Source organism: Lissotriton vulgaris, chromosome 4_1 (assembly GCF_964263255.1).
Source record: "Lissotriton vulgaris chromosome 4_1, aLisVul1.2, whole genome shotgun sequence".
In the NCBI taxonomy this organism is placed as follows: domain Eukaryota; kingdom Metazoa; phylum Chordata; class Amphibia; order Caudata; family Salamandridae; genus Lissotriton; species Lissotriton vulgaris.
Window position 1 is genome coordinate 1723928240 of NC_141691.1, and position 21374 is coordinate 1723949613.

The window sequence follows — 21374 nt, forward strand, 5'->3', positions numbered from 1 at the left end:
TCCCCCATGTCTCCCGGGAAAAATGGTACCTCACTTGCGTGGGTAGGCATAGTGGCTGCGACCGGAAACAGCGCAAAACGCAACATGGTCGCACCTCAATTTTCCAGTGAAATTTTGAGCTTCTTGGACAAAAAGACTACCTTTAGTTTTTGCGCCCTGGCTCTGCCAGCGCCTAAGGAAACCTAGCAAACCTATACATTGTTGAAAACTAGACACCCAGGGGAATTCAGGATGGGGTGACTCCTCTGCCTACCCCCAGGTTTTGTTACCCAGAATCCCTTGCAAAGCTAAGATTTTGAAAAAAAAAACACATTTTCCTGACATTTCAGTGGTGGAAAGTTCTGGAATCTGCGTGGATCAACAAATTTCCACCCACCCAGCGTTCCCCCATGTCTCCCGGGAAAAATGGTACCTCACTTGCGTGGGTAGGCATAGTGGCTGCGACAGGAAACAGAGCAAAACGCAACATGGTCGCACCTCAATTTTCCAGTGAAATTTTGAGCTTTTTGGACAAAAAGACTACCTTTAGTTTTTGCGCCCTGGCTCTGCCAGCACCTAGGGAAACCTAGCAAACCTATACATTTTTGAAAAATAGACACCCAGGGGAATTCAGGATGGGGTGACTCCTCTGCCTACCACCAGGTTTTGTTACCCAGAATCCCTTGCAAAGCTAAGGTTTTTGACAAAAAAACCAAATTTTCATGACATTTCAGTGGTGGAAAGTTCTGGAATCTGCGTGGATCAACAAATTTCCACCCACCCCGCGTTCCCCCATGTCTCCCGGGAAAAATGGTACCTCACTTGCGTGGGTAGGCATAGTGGCTGCGACCGGAAACAGCGCAAAACGCAACATGGTCGCACCTCAATTTTCCAGTGAAATTTTGAGCTTCTTGGACAAAAAGACTACCTTTAGTTTTTGCGCCCTGGCTCTGCCAGCACCTAAGGAAACCTAGCAAACCTATACATTTTTGAAAACTAGACACCCAGGGGAATTCAGGATGGGGTGACTCCTCTGCCTACCCCCAGGTTTTGTTACCCAGAATCCCTTGCAAAGCTAAGATTTTGAAAAAAAGACACATTTTCCTGACATTTCAGTGGTGGAAAGTTCTGGAATCTGCGTGGATCAACAAATTTCCACCCACCCCGCGTTCCCCCATGTCTCCCGCGAAAAATGGTACCTCACTTGCGTGGGTAGGCATAGTGGCTGCGACCGGAAACAGCGCAAAACGCAACATGGTCGCACCTCAATTTTCCAGTGAAATTTTGAGCTTCTTGGACAAAAAGACTACCTTTAGTTTTGCGCCCTGGCTCTGCCAGCACCTAGGGAAACCTAGCAAACCTATACATTTTTGAAAAGTAGACACCCAGGGGAATTCAAGATGGGGTGACTCCTCTGCCTACCCCCTTGTCGACACAAATGTCCTACCACCCAGCGTTCCCCTTGTTCTCCCGAGTAAAAGGATACCTCACTTGTGTGGGTGCCCCAAAGCAGAACAGTCCGAAAATGACTTTTGAAAAAGTATTATTTATGTTTTACAAATTAAGCCACACTGCCTTAGACACAGGCCTTGGGCCCACCCACACAAGTGAGGTATCATTTTACTCGGGAGAACAAGGGGAACGCTGGGTGGTAGGACATTTGTGTCGACACGGAGATCCCACGCAAAAATGTTTGGAAAACTGTTTTTTTTACCAAAATTTATGGTTTGCAGGGATTTCTGGGTAGGAAAACATTGGGGGACCCACGCATGCCATACCTCCCTGGACTCCCCCGGGTGTCTAGTTTTCAGAACTGTTTGGGTTTGGTACTTTCCAAAGATGCCGCCGAGCCCCGGTCCAAAAACTCAGTCCCCCCCCCCCCCCCCCCTCCCCCCCCCCAAAAAGGTAATGTTGCTATTGGTTATTGTAAATTCACCATCGTACGATTTGAACCGTTTCCTGTTGCAGCCACTATGCCTACCCACGCAAGTGAGGTACCATTTTTTCCGGGAGACATGGGGGAACGCTGGGAGGGAGGAAATTTGGGAGAGCCCAGTGATGCCACGCTTTCCAACACAAACATTGATGAAAAAAATGAATATTTTTAACTAATATTGAGGTTTACAGGGGATTCTGGGTAAAGGAACGTTGGAGGATCCACACAAGCTATAGCTCCTTGAAAGCACCTAGGTGTCTACAATTCAAAAATGTATGGTTTTGGTAGGTTTTCCTAGTAGCCCATCAATTCCAGACACATACACACATACTGGTTGGATTTGGCACGAGGGCAAGTGATGGTTCAGTATATAAAAGAACATTAACAAGAGATTTCCCAAAAATGAAATGCACTGTCAATTACATGGACAAAGAAACTGAACCAATGACTTGCAGCTCGTGAGCTGTAAAGCCAGCGTCAAGGCACCAACCGCTTTACAGGCCATTCACACTCCATTCATACCTGAAACAAAGAAAAACAATAACACCACCAGGCACAAAAGGAACACATCACAAGATTTACCCAAATAAACACAGAGCACCCTACCTGAAAAATATTTTTTTAAAAAAACACAGCAAACAAGTCCTCAAACACACACACTGGCTGGATTTAGCACGAGGGTGAGTGAAGGTTCAACATATACAGTTCTATTAGCAAGCAAATTCACAAATAATGAAATGCACTGCTAACAATTGAGAGAACGAGAAACTGAACCATTGACTCACAGCTCGTGAGCTGTAAAGCCACGACAAGGCACCAACCTCTTTACAGGCCATTCACACACCTTTCATACATCTGACACAAACAAAACATTCACACCGCCAGCCGCAGGCCCTTCACATCAAAACACTCACACCAACAGACAGCGCCATTCAAGGGCCCATCACATTCACACGCCCACATTCCAGACACAGCAAATACACAAATTGATGGACTGGGTGGAGTGGCACTCAGCTAGCACTGTGTGTAGTGACCATCAGAAAGTAAATACTCACACACCGCCAGCCAAGCGCAAGTCCACCAACACCACCAACCAAGCACCTGTCCACACACACCGCCAGCCAAGCACCTACCCTTGCACACAACCAGCAAAACACCATCCACTCACACCGCCAGACAAGCACCTAACCATGCACTCCGCCAGCCAAGCAAAAATCCACGCACCCCCCAAGCACAACTCCAATCCATGCACTATGCCAGCCAAGCACCAGAACACGCACACCACCAGCCAAGCGCCATCCACTCACACCGCCAGACAAGCACCTAACCATGCACTCCGCCAGCCAAGCAAAAATCCACGCACCCCCAAAGCACAACTCCAATCCATGCACTATGCCAGCCAAGCACCAGTTCACGCACACCACCAGCCAAGCGCCATCCACTCACACCGCCAGACAAGCACCTAACCATGCACTCCGCCAGCCAAGCAAAAATCCACGCACCCCCCAAGCACAACTCCAATCCATGCACTATGCCAGCCAAGCACCAGAACACGCACACCACCAGCCAAACGCCATCCACTCACACCACCAGCCAAGCACCTAACCATGCCCTCTGCCAGCCAAGCAAGAATCCACTCACCCCCCAAGCACAACTCCAATCCATGCACTATGCCAGCCAAGCACCAGACTACGCACACCACCAGCCAAACGCCAGTCCACGCACACCGACAATCCAAGCACAATGCTGCACACACCACCATTGAAATTTAGACTTTTTTTAAAGATATACCAGAAATCAAATGATGAAACCTACAAATCTGCTAACACAAATTCAAAAACTAAATGCTGTGCACTAATGCACACCTTGAAGCAGACTAAAAAATATTACAGAATACAGACCAGACAGTACACTTACAAGCTCAATGAAACTCCCAAAACATCTTTTGTGTGTGGTACGATTTAAAACAAGCTGGCACACACAATCCAGGTTTTGAAGGACAGTCAGGGCAGTACAAACGAGACTCCCTCCACACTTCTCTTCGCCAACAGACTCTACATCTTTTAGTGGGATTGTCTTTTGCAGTTGTGGGAGGAATGTATTCTGGAAAGTGGCGATCTTTCAGTCTAGCCACTTCCTCCACCACTCCAAATCTTGGGACACTTGCCTGTTCCACTAGTACAAGGCTGCCTATTATAGTCTCCTGAAACTTAACAAAAGGCATCTTTACCTCAGGACAAGATTTCTGAAACACAACGAAAGCATTAAAGGATGCCAAGTGGAAAAGATGAATAGCCAACTTCTTGTACCAAATGTAAGACTTTCGAAGAGCAGCATAAGGTTCCAACCTCTGATCTACTCTGTCAACACCACCCATGTACTTATTGTACTGTAAAATGCACACAGGTTTACGCACTTCAGCACGCTCACCCCGAACAGGCAGAGCTTCAGTGCTTTCATCATGGATTGTAGTCAGCATATACACATCTCTCCTGTCTGAAAACTTCACAGCTAGAAGATTCCCACATCGCAATGCAGTAGACTGTCCCCGCACAAGCCTTTTGCAAACAAGTTCAATTGGGAAACCTTTCCGGTTACTGCGCATCGTGCCACAAGCAACAGTCCCGACTTTGGCCAATTCCTTGAACAAACGCACACTAGTGTAGAAGTTATCTACATATAAATGGTGGCCTTTGTTAAACAATCGTCTACCTAGTTCCCACACAATTTTCTCAGTCACTCCAAAAGTGGACGGACAAGCAGAAGTGTTAATGCTGGAATCCTTACCGGTGTACACCCTGAAATTATAAACATATCCAGTCTCACTGTCACAAAGCATATACAGTTTGATTCCATAGCGTGCCCTCTTACTAGGAATATACTGCCTAAAAACCAAGCGGCCCTTGAACAATACCAAAGACTCATCCACAGCTATTTCTTTTCCAGGAGCAAAGATCTCAGAAAAACGATCAACAAAGTGATCAAGGACAGGCCGAATCTTAAAAAGACGGTCACAATCAGGGTGATCGCGTGGCAACGCTAAATCATTATCAACAAAATGCAACATGCGAAGAAGAAGCATATACCGATCACGAGTCATAACTGCTGGAAATATAGATGTTGCCATCAAGGGACTAGTGGACCAATAAGAAGACATTGATGGCTTCCTTAGCAAGCCCGTCAAAAAAATTAATCCCAAAAACTTCTTCATCTCTTCAACATATGTGGGAGACCAATGGGTAGCTCTAGAATGGGGCTTAAGGCTGGCACTGTGGTCCCTCAAATACTGCTCTGCATACAAATTAGTTACGGAGGGTCTCGGGAACGCGGAGAGATTTGGATACTACACGCCGGATACTAAGGGCCGCGGTGGCTAAACAGTGCCAATTACTTTACAGAATGTCTACTCATTTGAAATATTACCACCATTGGTAAATAGACTGAAATAATACAGGAGTTAACCCTCTACGAGGACTGCCATACCCTGAAATCCTCTTCTTGATTTTATGAAATAAAAGTATCTTCTCAGAACTCCCACCAAAACGGAAACAACTCGCCCGTCCCGCTTCCCACACAGAATTTGGTATTCAAGATATTAAGATGAAGCTCTGAGGGTCACCTATCACATCTGACTTGGCATTATGGATACGGTGCAACCCATGTGACTTTACCTCCTAATTCTTAAAGAGAATTCGTTCTTATGATAGCTGACCTTTTACCTCGCCAATCCTTCTTTTGTTTGACTCCCTGATACCTGCACAATTTGATGAACAAGGTCCTGATGAAGGTGGCTTGTCCACCGAAACGCGCGTAGACCCGCCACAAGGGCCAACAATTACACTCTAGTGCCCTTGGATCACAATAGCGTAGTCATCTTGCTATTTGGAATCCAGTTCCTTCTCCATCTTTGTATGTGGTGTGAATGTAGAATGATTGTTAGCACGTGAGCGAGCTGCTGTGTATGATTGCCTTTCAGGGGTCCTGCTAATTTGTTGCTGTTTTTATGACTGTCTTGTGCTCTTTATGAATTGTTTCAATTAATCTATGCATTACTTATTAATTAAAAAAGATTTTTTGATCAACAACAATATTTATATGAATTTATATCTATAAAAAAATAAAAAAAGAACAAATAAATATTTTTCTGAATGAACTTTGTTTGCACTTTATCTCCTTCTGTCACTGCCCTTTTGATTACTTAGAGATGTACACACATTATTGAAGGATACGGCCACTGTAGGAACACCCTTCTTGCTTTGTTTACAAATTAGTTTGCTCCACAATCTCTTGCAAAAACTCATCGTCAAAAAAGAACTGAAAAAATTGAATTGGCAGAAAATTGTCAGTATTCACACTACACCCTGGAACACCAGTGAAGTCTGGCAATTCCGGCTGTACCATGCCAGGGGCAACCCAGACTTCATCACTAACATCGGAAGAAGTAGCCACCCTAGCCTGCAGCCCAGATGCCTCTTGCTGCACTACATCAACGGGAACACTTGCATCCCCAGCTGCCTCATGCATCTCAACATCAACAGAAGAACTCGCCTCCCCAGATGCCACTTGCTGCTCAACAACAACAGAAAGACTAGCAGCACCAGATACCTCATGCTGCTCTACAACAGGAACACTAGCAGCACCAGATAACCCTTGGCGAACCACAGCAATGTGAAGCCTTTTGGGCACACCCTTTACCACACTTGCCTCTTCCCGACGAGAAAAAAAGGGAAACCTTGAGGACCTAGGCTGCCGCTCTGATGGCTTTTGCCTCTCTACCGGCACATCAATGTCCCTCTCTACCACAGGCACTTCATCAGCACTAGAAGAATCATCATCCGATGATGAAGATACCATGCGAAGAGAAAACTCACTGCCTGAATCTTCTGCAGCTTCCTCATGCTCCGAATCGGAGTCAGTGTCTGGACCATGCTCAGAGGAAGACTCAAAAAGCAAACTAACAACGTGCTGAGCAGTCATCCTGCGAGCAGCCATTATCCTTACAAAGCAAGCTACACACACAAGTGAACAACAAGCTACACTGTGCAAAGTAAGAAGTAAACAAGGTAGAGTCTTCACACAAAGATCAATACACTTTAAAGACAATTCAAATCTAACCAAATATAAGAACACTCACCAGCACCTACTCTGCTGAAACACAGCAAAAAGAAAGGAAATCCCACTAGAAAGAAAAAAAGTATAGATTAGACAAAGTACACATCAAGCAGCAATACAAAAAAAAACTAAACAAACAAGAACCACAAAGCCACACAAACAGCAATGACTAGACTTTTCTTAAAAACACATTCATCTAAGGAAAGTAGTACAAAAAACATTTACTTACCAAGCACATGCAACTACACAAGCTGCAAAACCAGCAGTAACTGAACCACAACCTACACCAATACAAACAGCAAAAGCCTGGATCAAAAACAAAGACGAAGTAAAAAAATTAATACTACATTACACAAACAACATAACAAATGAACAAACAACACACAAATGTACCCACAAAATCAGATCCACACAGATGGGCCATCAAAAAGGGCAAAACGGACAAAAGTACAGGTTTATTTGCCCACCGAGGGGCCAGAAAATCTACGTTAAAAGTCCAACCCACCAGGATGCGACCCTTGCAAAAGGGGTCACTTCCTACAATCTAAAATAAAATCCCTGGTGCTAGTGGGAGCATTTCCACCGCACAATCGCAATACTGTGCGCAACCGTGAGGCAGAAATGCCCCGGAAAAAAACATCAGAAGAGAGGAAAATCACTTGCCTCTCCCCTGATGCCTCTTTGCGGCCCCACACCCCCCCCAACACTCTCAAAAACAACTTAACACCTCCAGGCGCAGGAAGCAAATGGCTTCCCGACCGCCTGGGAATCCCTGAAGATGTTGATGCGTGCTGTGCGCACTGACGTCCTCAGGGATTCTCATGGGGATGGGGGCAGCAGAATTAATGTGGTTAACTGTGATGCTGGACAGAGGCACTTGCATCCTTGACTTTCACAAGTGAAATCCAAAAACAGTTCCTATCACCAGGAGCTTCTTTCTCCCCATCTGCTGCTCTCATCAATCTGTGACCATAAGAGGCATGTGAACTCGCACAGAAGACCCCCGTTTGGCCCCGCCCACCAACTAGCGGAGTGCAACATCTTTCCTAAATTTACCCCCTACGATGGACAGCTCACTCAAGGGACCTGTGCACCCATCGGTGCGATGGCATAGTAACACACACGGTCACTGGAGACAAAGCAAGCACTCGAGTTGCAGCACAAATTCAGGAAAACATTCTTCCGCCCAAAAACATTTGCGACCTTTCCACTATGATGGTCAGCTCACACAAGGGACCCCTGCGCACATCTGTGCGATTGCATAGTTACGCACACATGGTCACTGGAGACAAAGATGGCGCTCGAGTAGCAGCACAAATTCAGGAACAAAATCATCAGCCCAAAAACATTTGTGAGCTTCCCACTATGATGGACAGCTCACTCAAGGGACCCCTGCGCACATCTGTGCGATTGCATAGTTAGTTTAATCAAAAAGGGACTAGCTATGTTTATGGGGGGTTTGACAAGAATAGTTTTGCAATCTTAGTGACTCAATCTTGTTTTGTCAAGGGGTTGTGGCACCTGATGGGTGTCCTTATAAAACCCTCACCCACCAACCTAGTTGGTGGCATGCTTCATCATCGGGCCCACCCAGTGACACCTAGCGTGTCCCGGGTGTGCTACGACGCCTGGTTACAGCGGAGCAGGTATGTCACTGTGTGTGCGGTGAAGGGTGAATAGATAGTGAATTTAAAACGGCTTGGCGGTGGTCCCAGTACCCAGAGGGTAAAGAAACTTTAATACCTGGGCCTCCGTCAGCGGTTAAAAATAAGGCAGAGGGACGTTAGAGGCGAGTTACGACCTCCCACGTCCTTTAGTGAGTCAACATGTTTCAGCCAGTGCCTTATGAGTATGCTGGCTTTCTTCAGGACAAGATTAAAATAGTGTATGCAATTAAAACTAGTGGGTGTGTGGTACAGACTATGTGTCTACACGCCCTAAAGTGTATCTATGTGTGAGAGGGGGGATTCCCTTCTCAAGACCACGCTAGTTTTAGAAAGTTTTCTCCTCAAGGTTATTGAAGTGGCAAGGGGTTGGTCAGGATTTCTGGCCAGAGCCTGCCTTGGACCTGTTGTGCCTCCTTCGCAGAACCGGTGCATAGTTACGCACACATGGTCACTGGAGACAAAGATGGCGCTCGAGTAGCAGCACAAACTCAGGAACAAAATCATCAGCCCAAAAAAATTTGGGAGCTTCCCACTATGATGGTCAGCTCACACAAGGGACCCCTGCGCACATCTGTGCAATTGCATAATAACGCACACATGGTCACTGGAGTCAAAGATGGCGCTCGAGTTGCCGCACAAATTCAAGAAAACAAACATCAGCCAAAAAACATTTGTGAGCTTCCCACTATGATGGACAGCTCACTCAAGGGACCCCTGCGCACATCGCTGCGATGGCATAGTAACACACACATGTTCACTGCAGACAAAGCATGTGCTCAAATTGCAGCACAAACACAAAAAAACATTCATCAGCCCAAAAACACTTGTGAGCTTTGCCTAGGCAGGACAGGTGTGTATAATTAGCCACTTCGGGTACACAAAAACTGAAAGTAAAGAAGGACAGAGGTACTTGCATCCTTGAATAAAATTGAGCACTGTAATGAGGATTTGAAAATGACCCCCATCAGCATTTTTTGTTAATAAAATGGGCCAGTAACACACATAATATGCCCAAAAACACTTTTCTACTCTTTACATAAAAAGCAGAGCGACCCTTCCCCAAGGGGCCGCTCCACGAACAACGAAATTGGCAAAAAACAAATAAATCCCTAGCATTCCTGCTGCACGATCGCATGATCGTGCAGCAGGAATGCTCTAAAGTTGCATCTAGGGAAAGGGAAAGCCTTTCCTTTCCCTCGATGCAAGTTTGAAATCAATCCCCCCCGCCCCAGCCACGAAACGAACCTCTTTTACCGAAGACGTGCAGGAAGCAAATGGCTTCCCTGCGCGTCGGTAAACAAAAGGAACCCCCAGTGACGTCAGCGCGCCTCGCGCGCTGACGTCATTGATGACGCGGGCGGGGAGGGCGGGGGGAGGCAGGGGAAGGTCTTCCCCTGCCATCCCCGCAGAAACGAACGAAATAAGGCAGACTCTGGGAGAGCGCTGGCGCTTCCCCCGAGGGTGGGGCTCATGACGAGCTCCCTACTACATGACGAGCCCAGCTCGTCATCAGCCCCGAAGGGGTTAACATTTTTTTTCACATTTTTAGTAGACAGTCTTTCAGATAACTTATTTCTGTGAATTGTTTCTTTTTAGAATAAAATTCTCATGTATGTAGCCGATGTAGATTGTAGCCTGCTTGCAGCAGAAGAGAATTTTTTTTGTCTAAGTATATGGAATATTTCAGTATCGAACATGTTGTGTTTAAAGGTTAATTCTCTTACCGACTGCCAAAGCTGAGAGCGGTGAATCAAGGTTTTCCTTTAAGCAATGTTTCCATCACCAGTAGCCTTCTATTCAGTCACCATGTTATGTATGGAATTATAATATAAACACAGTTACTATTTAGGCAATCTTAGTATTGTCAGGGTCTCAGTAACTCCTCATTTGCTTTAAGTTTGCAGCAATGGGGTATGCCCCCAAAAGTGAAATATCTTCTTTACTTTTCACTTCATTTGTACTTAATCTGGTTTTTTTTATAATCTATCATTCTTTTGTGTGGGCACCAAACTGCTTTACTGGTTTTCGTGTTGAAGTTGTAGTGCACAGAGCAGATGTACCCTCCTCTTAAAGAGAACTGTACTCTAGATCTCCACTTCCAGATCACGTGTGCATCACTCACTTTGTAAGTATTAAATGACTAGAGATCTGGTTTCCTGAGGTTGCTGTGGCATCCACATCACAGGAGTGCACTTTCCAAAGGCAGGAATAAAAAGATCTTAAAAGTGCATTATGTTTTTTTGTAGTAAGTTAGTGGTCTGAACCCTGGCTCGATAGGATCTTGTGCATGGCCTGCTCGGGATCCTACTGTAAGTCCCCTGTCTGCGGGGAATGGCACCTGAGTAATGCCGCACAGCTGCCTGGGCGGGGTGCATTAGACATGTGCACTGTGCCGCGTTGTGTACCCGCCTAGTTATATTTTTTATCAGTTCATTTGACTAATCTACCAGTGCTTCCAGACAAAATTATACTTGACATGCAAAGTGTTTTAATAGCCATAGGCAAGAGCTGTACTCCACCCTATAGAGTGACTAGTTCGGGAACCTTCTGAACGTGCATATATGCTACTTAATGCATCAATTCCAAACTATGGAAATTAGCAGGGTATTTATGATTGTGTTGACAAGTCATTTACACCCTGGTGCTAATGCTGAAATGAGTGCAAAGGTTTATCACACTTGCACTTACTGCCAGCTTCTAGCTGGTAGTAACAGCAAGTGTAACACCGTTACAAATGAGGAGGTAGTGTACCTGTAACAGGCACTTAACTCCCCACTTTATTTGCTGGTGTTGTTTATACTGACCATCTTTTGCATCTGGTCTTGCACCAGCGTTATCATGAACCTCTAAGTTTTATTGTTCTAGATTCAGTATTGGATGTATTAAATTATTCTCACAGACTCATTTTCCTTTTCAGACTCTTGAAAGGGAGCTCACGTTTCAGGGTGAAGGTGCCATGTATTACTCCTTCTTCAAAGAAATGCTGAGAGCGCCTTCGTTTGAGCGAGGTACGGTTGAAGAAATGCTTTTTCATTAAACGCTCCTTAACTATGTTTGCTCTCAATGTGACGCAGACTCGAAACAACCCGCACTCAGTGACCCATTTTGATGCTTCAGCACTACTTGATCTAGCACGGCATACTCGGAATGACTCCTTTTTAAAATAACTTTTAGCCGAACCCCTCAAAACCACTTCTGTCAAAATGACCCATTTCACACAGTTCATAACCCTTTTCAGTTCTGCTGTTCTTTTTTCTTACTCTGCTACTACAGTATATTTTAGAAGACAAAACATATATTTGTCCCGTTAAAATACTTGGAAACACTAAATCTACTACCAGAAGAGAAGCTAGCAGTTAATGCCTAGTAATGGAAACAGTCCCACTAAGCACTGGTGAAGCCAGTAGGTTTAGCTTGTATTTTGAGTCGTGGCTAATATCTTTTAAAAAAAATTGCTGCAGTGAAAAAAACTCACCAAAAAATACAATGTATACACGAGAGAAAGAAGTTAATGTGTAATAGTTCAGTGTACATTTGTGATGCAACATATGTATATTTTAACACACTAGTAACAATAGGCCAGCTTACAGCTGTATTGTCAAGCCACACCAAAAAATGCATAGACTTTTAGTTAACCTCATCCGTGCAGTGCTGACAGCTCTCATCTCCAGGCTAGAGGAGGGGGATGCCGCCTGCATATCCGCTACAAAAGAAGCACAGTAAAGGCTTTCAGTGTTAATCGAGGCTCTGGAATTCCTTTTGTGGAAATTCCTTCGGCGTCTCGAACTTGCAGAACAAAGCCTTGACCTTGGTCTTGACCTTGGTGCTCAGCGAAGCCAGGGAAGCCTCTTGCAGAGATGCTGGATGTACAGTATGCATGACTAAAAGTTAAACATGTGTGTGGATGCATTCATAGTTTAATTATGTAGTGCCACGCTGAAGCATTAGAATATGGTGCAAAATGCCGGTCCTGACGCTAAACTAATAAATTAAGTATAATTTCCTCTAAAATGCATCATGCCAATTTACAGTAGTACGTCAGATTTAGTAAGCGGTCTAGGAGCACAATGAACCAAGTAATTTTCATCCATAAATTTATGTCCAAAATCTCCAAACCATGGTACGACGGGAGTCTCAACGAAGATAGACGAGACATGCGAATGGCAGAACGGACCTGGAGATCAGCCCCCTCCGCAATGCACCTAAAAGATCTGAAGAAAAAGAGAAACGCCTACTTCAGGAAAATAAAACGCTCAAAATCGGGCTTCTTCAGCCTTCAACTCGACCAAGCAAAAAACCGCCCGAGAAAACTGTTCGAGCTAATCAAGTCACAATCAAAGGAGCAACCGCAACCACTAAACACTGGGCGTGAGGCACCCTCCTGTGAAGACTTCGCTGCTTTCTTTATCCAAAAAACCGACAAAATAAAAAGCGATCTCCTCATTGACGCAAGCCTCTACTCCAAACCCCAATGCCTAGCACCCACTGAACCAAAAAACAATGCTACATGGTCAACCTTCAGCATATACTCGGAAGAAGAAATTGGCAAACTGCTCAGCACCCTGAAACCATCCAATCACCTCACGGACCCCCTCCCTGCCTCCGCAGTAAAAGACTTTACCCCTTTTCTTCTCCCTCTCTGGACTAAAATTATCAACAGCTCTCTCCAACAAGGCAGCATACCTGACTCCCTCAAAGTTGGCCAGGTCACACCTCTACTAAAGAAACCTACAGCCGACCCCTCGGATCTCAACAATTACCGTCCCATCACCAATATCCCCACTCTCGCCAAACTGCTGGAAAAATGCGCACAACTACAATTGTCTAAACACATTGAGCAATTCGATCTCCTCAACCCTCACCAGTCAGGCTTCCGAGCAGGACACAGCACAGAAACTGCTATGACTCACATAATTGACGACGCACTTCAAATGCTAGACCAAAACGACACCTGCCTCCTCATCCTTCTTGATCTCTCCTCAGCATTCGACACCGTCAAACATGAGAATCTACTAGAACTACTAAACACAAGAATGGGCCTATCTGGAACTGTCCTCAAGTGGTTCACTTCCTTTCTTCACAACAGGTCGCAAAAATTCAAGAGCAACAACCTGATGTCCTCGCCAATACCTGTAACGCTAGGCGTCCCCCAAGGATCTTCTCTATCCCCAACTTTGTTCAACCTAGTCATGGAACCTCTCACCACCTTGCTACAAGCATCCAATGTACGCTTTCACATGTACGCTGATGACACCCAACTTTACCTCAAGTTACAATCACCCAATGACATCCTGCTCCTGAACTCAACGATCAGTTGCACCCAATCCTGGCTTGCCGATAATCACCTCAAACTCAATGCCCTGAAAACAGAGTTCCTTCTGATCTCACCTCCAGCTAAGATATCAACCACTCAACATTGGCTTAAACTCCTAACCGCACTCAATGTCCAACCCACCATCGTGGACTCAGCAAAATCTTTAGGCATAACACTCGACACTAATCTCAGCATGCAGCAACATATCAGCAAGGCAACAAAGGGAGCGAACTTCCAAATCAATACTCTGAGGAAACTCAAACCCTACCTCCCAGCCAAAGACTTCCAAACTGCAGTACAAGCACTAGTCATCCCACGAATTGAATACGGCAGCACCGCCCTCTGCGGACTCCCCCTAACTACAACCGCACCACTAAAAGCTTCTCTAAATGCTGCAGCGAGACTCATCACTGGGTCAAAAAAGTACTCCCACATTACCCCTGACCTGAAATCCCTGAATTGGCTGCCTTTTGAAGGCAGAATACAGCTGAAAATCGCCTGCATGACACACAAGGCGGTACACCTAAACTCACCCGGCTACCTCGCTCAGAAGTTGACAATCTCTGGGGGAATTAGAAACACGAGAGGCACAAACAATCTCCTGCTGAAACCTCGAAGATTCCGGAAGGAAAAAACATACAAGCGCTCCTTCTCAGGAATGGCGCCTAGGATCTGGAACTCACTCCCTCCCGAAACCAGGCTTATCTCCTCCACTACACTCTTTAAAAAAGAAGTAAAAGCTATCCTCATGGCTAAATACACTTGAGCTACTATTTCGAATCCTATTAACACCTTGCACCGTTCTGTATTACATGTTTGACCCTTGACTTATTTGTATGAGTTGTTTTATCATCCACATGAGTGGTTTTGTCACTTAGTAGTACTATTATACTGTGATTTATTGAGTTACTCGTTTGAATATGCTCCCCCTTGCACCCTTCTATGTAAAGCTTGATTTGCCTGTTTGACTTTGCTCCCTCATGTACCCGTCTATGTAAAGCGCTCTGATATCTGTGAAGATCTTGTTTGCGCTATATAAAACTCTTTAAATAAAATAAATAAATATGTCAATGACCAAAAATGGCTTGACTTACACCTGCTCGGTACCAACAAAAACACACACACATAGTAGGTGTAAATGTATTTACTCCTGTGTAATTGTAAGCTAAAACTATGGACAATTTATCAAGAGTAAGCCCTATTGAAGTGGACTGCGTGTGGATCAAGGCTTGGCTTTTCTTGGGTTAGTGGTGTCTACACGGCAGACATCTGCTCCTGCAAAGGGCTCCAGTAAACCCCTTTTAGGGTAGAAACCAGTAGGTAACTCAACTTCATTTGGGTGTAAGGGAGGGATTCTTGCTGGGGGAAATTGCAATACGTGCTGGCTTCCCCCTCTGCGGCCTTGTACCGACCGAGAGAGAGGGAGACAGAGAGACCCTCTGTCTCCCTCGCCTTCCCTCTGTCTCCCCTTTGCCTCCCTCCCTCTGCCTCCCTCACTCTGCCTCCCTCCCTCTGCCTCCCTCCCTCTGCCTCCCTCTCTCTGTCTCCTCCCGCTCCCTCCCTCTGTCACCCTCTGTCTCCCGCTGTCTCCCTCTCTCTCTCTGTCTCCTTCCCTCTCCCTCTCCGTCTTTGTCTCTCTGCCTCTCTGCCTCTGTCTGTCTCAGTCTCTGCCTCTATAGGTCTGTCCCTGTCTCTGCCTCTATCTGTGTTTGTCCCCCGTCTGTGTCTGTCTCTGTCTACTTCCCTTGGTCTCCCTCTCCGTCTCTCTGTCTCTGTCTGTCTCTGTCTCTGTCTCTCTGCCCCTGTCCCTGTCTCTTCCTCTCTGTCTCTGACCCTAGTCAATCACAACATCCTAAGGCCTGAAGTTATTGCCAGCCTTTCCAGGTAGATATAAATGGTGATATTTTGCATTATTGATATGATCCTTGTGATCCGACTATGCAGAAATCACAGGAAGCGATGATCCAGGTTCCTATTGCATTAGTCAGAGGTCTCCTACTTATGCTCAAAGACTAGTATAAAATCTTTCCAGAATCAACATATAAACCTGCAAATTAACCTCTAAAACCTCTGTCTCCTCAATGAAGGCATCACACCACCGCATGCTCTTCGTGCACATTCTTATAATACAAGGGCTTTCAACTCCTTTGGTACAGTGTTACCCTTTCCAGATCACTGGAACACAACATCCACAGATGACCCATACTCGATTGGTGACCAAGACAGAGGTCAAATACTACCAGTCACTCCTCAGTTTACTGGCCCAGAATGGGATGCTTGTAAAGTACCCATTTCAGGCGATGTCACATCTCCTACTGCAAATTCAGTTCTGGACAACATTGGGAGTTTTAACAATCTCATTGAAAGAGTATCCAATAGGTGTGCATTGCCAGTGCAAACAAAGAAAAATGACATTAAGGAACCTACAAGAAAATCAATAAAGATGATCCCTATAATTGACCACCTTTTGGTAAGAAGGAATGAAAGTCATGAAAAACCAAGCCACATGAACTGCTGTATTACCTACCCTGGCCACAAAATACAAAGCGCTCAAATATACTCCAGCTTGTCTTGTTGGTCACCCCCATGCAGGCTCAGTAATAATGTAGACAGCCCAACGGCGATCAAGAAATCAAACACCTCCGTGCGCTGTGCCACTTGACTGTTGACGCTCAACAATATCAACTAACCTTTGTCTGCAACAGCTGCAACATAGATTAGGGTGGCCAATGCACTTTCCATTCTTGTACAATCTGACCACCGGATTTGGTCAGACATTGGGCCGTATTTCAGTTACTTGCTTGATGATAAGAAGGCCGAAGCGAAGGCTATTCTCTGGGAAGGAGAAGTAAACCTCTTAGGCAATCATCAACACTGCAATGAAACATATAGATGATGCACTCCTGTATATTAAGGCAGGCATGGACATGGCAAGATCACTAGGCGCCCTACAACAAAAAAAGTCCTCAAGCCTTTTGGCAAGTCTCTGAAAGGGGTAAATGTTCTTTGAGAGGAGCGTACCAACCGGCTCAACAGGGATATCACCAGGGTCATATACTGCAATATAAACCACATTCACCAACATCCTACTATAAACTGGTATCCCTGAAGAAAATGCCTATAGGAGGGGAAATCTCATCTTGTTACTGACAGCACCCACTATAATTCCAATGACTGGGTAGTAGACCGCATACGATTTGGCTACACGCTGGAATTCTTTCAGAAACCACCATTTACAATGCTTACCAGTGTGGCCCATCCAAATCTTTGTCTATTACAAGCTGAGATGTGTGTTATGTTACAAAAAGGAGCAGTACAAGGAGTTCCAAAATCTCAGCAAAATCTAGGCTTTTATTCTTACTTTTTACTTATAAAGGAGAGATCGGGAGATTGGAGGCCAATTCTGGTTTTGCAGAATCTCAAAATTTCTCAAGAAACAAACATTCTAACTGCTTCAGCAAGGGAATTACATGACATCACTGGACCTACAGTATGCATATTTTCATATACCAATCATCGTCACATAACAATCAGTCAACACAGATAGCTGAGATTCACAGTGGCCGGATGCCACTATCAGTCCTATTATTTGAACTCTGGTCAGCCCCAAGGATATTCACAAAGTGCATGGCTCCAGTAGGGCACATCTGAAAAAGCAGGGCCATCACTTTTTCTGATATCTAGATGATTGAGCAGTGAAAGGAAATTCCCAGTGGGACTTGAAAGCTTTAACCAGAGACAGCTTGCAGGTCTTCAACAAATTAGGCCTTACTCTAAACAAAGAAATCCTCCTTTAACCCTTGCAGAAAAATCCAGTTTTTAGGGCAATACTAGAAACCGGGCCTTTCTAGCCAAAGAGTGGACCCCTCTGACATCTTCTTGCAGGCGGGTGCTAGGAATTCATTTAATCCCCCTTGAAAGTGCAGGAGGGTTACCGTCTGCACTGTGAAACACAGAGCAGCTTTTAAAAAGCTGCTTGGTATTTCACTCGCATGCACTGCCCCTTGGCAGCATGAGTTCACAGCAGCGCATTCTTTGCAATAGGCACACTTTCCCCATTTGCACCTGCCACACCTGTTTTAAGATGCTGCGTGGCGCAAACTGGAAAAATGGGCCCTTTTTGTAATAAAGGCCCAGAAGTATTATGATACCAATACACCAGCCATCAGGATGATTCTTGTCAGTATATCGGATGTGAAGCTGTTCACCAACCTCCAGGCATTTGTTTTACCCACCAGTTGAGACGGGAAACTTGAAACATGGATCACATCTTACTCATGCAGTCAAGGTTGCCTCCAATATGCCAACTAGTCGTCCCTTCTTTTTGGAGCAGTATCTCTTGTTAGTTCCTGCAGGCCTAACCGGTTCCATGAAGAACACTAACTTTTGTGACTCTGCAGAAGATTAAAGTAATGCTTGCTTTGGAGAAAGAATGAGGGCAATTGGTTATTAATCACTTTCTTACAGAGATCTGGGCTGTGGAAGGTGTAGTTCTGTACATTAGCGAATGATTGCTTTGCGAACAAGGTATACTCTTGAAGAATGGTTTCTACTTTGAATTGTAGGCACTGTGCTAGATGTCGGCTGTAGGATGATTACAAAAGATGGAAAACTCCAGTTGTGTTGATGAGAACTGGTGATTTGAGTTAGAGTTGCTTTGTAACCAGCTTGATGGCCCATATGAGTAGGCTTATCAGTCTTAAATATGTTGTAATTTCCTCAACATTACCAAGATTGAGGCGCTGAGAGCTGAATTCTTTACCCCATCAATGTTCCTGCACCGTCTCATTTTAGGTGAGGCAGGGATGCGAGTTTTACAAGAAGCTTAATCTGGAGGGTTATAAAATTCGTCATAAGTTGCCATTGCTGGTAATAGCATGGGACTGTGTGCTGAGAGGAATTGAGGAGCTTACATCACACTTGAATGTTTATTTCATTGACTGCTATTTTTCTGTAAAGAAATGTAAAAGTCTGCTGGTTTATTTATCGTTCCATTTTGTAGAATGTGTGCATGAAAATGAGTTTTTATTTCTAAAGTGGATTTCTTATACGTCTGACTTCTCCCAGGCCCAGTTTTTATGTACATTTTCTAAACCTTTGCTAAGGAAGGTGTCGCACGAAGGACCACTTATATATGATATTTAACACTTACAGAGTGCCTAGATTGTCAGGGCTCCCCCATACCTTTTACAGTTCGAATGCATATATTTGGAATTTAAGGAAGCAGGACATTTAGAGACTTGCAGGGCCCACACAACTATTGATGTTTAATAGGTTATTTGTTTTATGTCTGCTTTTTGTTCATTGAAAGTTTATTTTTTAGAATTAAATGAATCATCTTCTACATACACCCCATATTCTGTTCTAATTGGAAATCCTAGATTGAGCACCTGACTTCTTCTGTGTCCTCTGATGTAGTTGCGTTTTAGATCAGGTAAGCTTCCATAATGCACTTTCTACTTTTCTTGATACTGAGTTTTTACTGGTCAGGTATCTATAAGCAAAACCTCAGAATTAATAGATGTGTCAAGTTTAGGATGATTTAGTCAGACAACTAACCTGACAGAGCATGGAAAACCCCACAAATGTCATGTTGGCTTATGCTTTGCATAAACAAATGTTACACATTGGCCAAAATTACCCTCCTGCTCCCATTTGTGCCATCTCCGCAAGAGACGTGGCTGCTTCCAGCACTCTCACCTGGGGCATCCCGGTGTCTGGTATAAGCCGGGTAGCAACTTGATCCCCTTTGCATATTTTTAAGGATGCATTACTGCCTTGCAGCTCAGGCAAAGGACAGATACTTTGTTAGTGCTGCATTACATTATTTACTTGGTTCATCTGCTGCATTCAGTCCCACCTCCCGGATGGTATTGCTTTGAGACTCATTTATAAGGCAAGGAATCTGCTGGAAAATGTATCCATCAAATGACGGTTACTTCCCTCCGGTAATACTATTCCTGGTGGGTTCTGTATATTCTGGCAGACTCCTTACCATTACCGCCTGTCTTGATGAGTTGGGTATTTTTACTAATAAGATCCCATGGTATGCAAATGTGTTATCTGAGTGTTCCTGTCAATAATGATGTCTTTTGTCCTCTCTGCACAACTTCGATAGTGTGCTGAAAAATTCTTGGAACTTATGCAGTGCTCCAGTTAGCAACAACTATATATATCCGGAAGTCGCACCCATGTGGACAAAACCATGGCTGAACCTGTGTGAGAGCTATTGATGTGGGATGGGAGAGAGGTGAGGAGGAAACGTTCCAGATCCAGTCTGGATCATGGAGGATAATCATAAGGTCAGGGGCCTGTGAAAGCTATAGTAGTCATCAGAAATACTGTTACCAAAGGTAAGTAACTTTTTAAATCAATATTATATTACACTTGCAAGTCTAATTCTATTTGTTTACGTCTCTAAAGTAATATTTATAAACACAAACACATTGTCTTGTTGTAGACTACATGAAGAGTAAAGCAGAATGTTTAAAAGAGGGTTGTAAACCATTTCTATTTGCAGGGCCCTTGCAGTATAAATTAACAGTACAGCTAAGTCTATGAAAGTTATCAAAAGTAATAACATTTAAGCATGCATCTTTTCCATTTTAGGGGTGTTTGAACTCTCGTACAACAACAATACTGTATCAATGAAGTCTATAAATGCAGTGCAGCAAATGACCTTGTACCCAGAGCTAATTACAAGTGCATTATACTGGATGTCTGACAATCATGTACGTATACCAATAGTATCATACCTTTCTTGAAAGTCAAAATAGATATTGCTGCTGTTTAAACTGCTGAATAGGTTTATAACTCGATCATCTGTCTGTGAAACCGCCTAAAGCGGGTTTCGTCACTGGATTCCTTTTCATAACCGTGTCTGCAATGAAGCTTATCGTTATCTCAGTGTGAATTTGCTTGAGAAAGGATTGTGTAAAAATCTTTTAAATTTCAAGGACAGCATTTCTCATTATGGCACCGAACTGAACGCCTGAAGTGTACTGCAAATGTTTTTTTCCACCTGAATTGTGCACAAACAGAACCATTTCAAACAGGCAATGCAATTGTCTATTAGTTTGAAATTAGACTCACTGGTGTACCCTCTTGTCATGTGTGCAAGTTTAGAACACAGTTCAGTTGCTGAGTTACAAAGATATGCAATCAGTAGTATTATTGAACAGATGTATTACCAGGCCAGGTAGTTTTATTTTTACACAAACTTTGGAACGTATCTAACCGTCTCGGGTTACACGGAGAAGTAGCCGAGTGGCATTACCAAACATTATAATCAAACTTGAGTTGTTAGTTATGTTTCATGGAGCAGATATTTTGGGACTGGCAAATGACAACAACACTCATCACTAAA

The 21374-nt window shown here is 44.3% G+C and overlaps 1 protein-coding gene across 3 annotated transcripts in view; it reads left to right on the forward strand.

Annotated features, from left to right (window-relative positions):
* Nucleotides 1-21374, forward strand: part of DPY19L4 (dpy-19 like 4) — a 617659-nt gene that overhangs the window by 146958 nt on the left and 449327 nt on the right. For all 3 annotated transcript variants that reach the window (XR_015309916.1, XR_015309917.1, XM_086966015.1), the window contains exons 4-5: nucleotides 11612-11702; nucleotides 20618-20739. Coding sequence is in view for 1 of the 3 variants with exons in the window: in XM_086966015.1 (XP_086822141.1) it covers nucleotides 11612-11702; nucleotides 20618-20739 (213 nt within the window). In the remaining 2 variants the exon portion in view is untranslated. The remainder of the gene's footprint in view (nucleotides 1-11611; nucleotides 11703-20617; nucleotides 20740-21374) is intronic.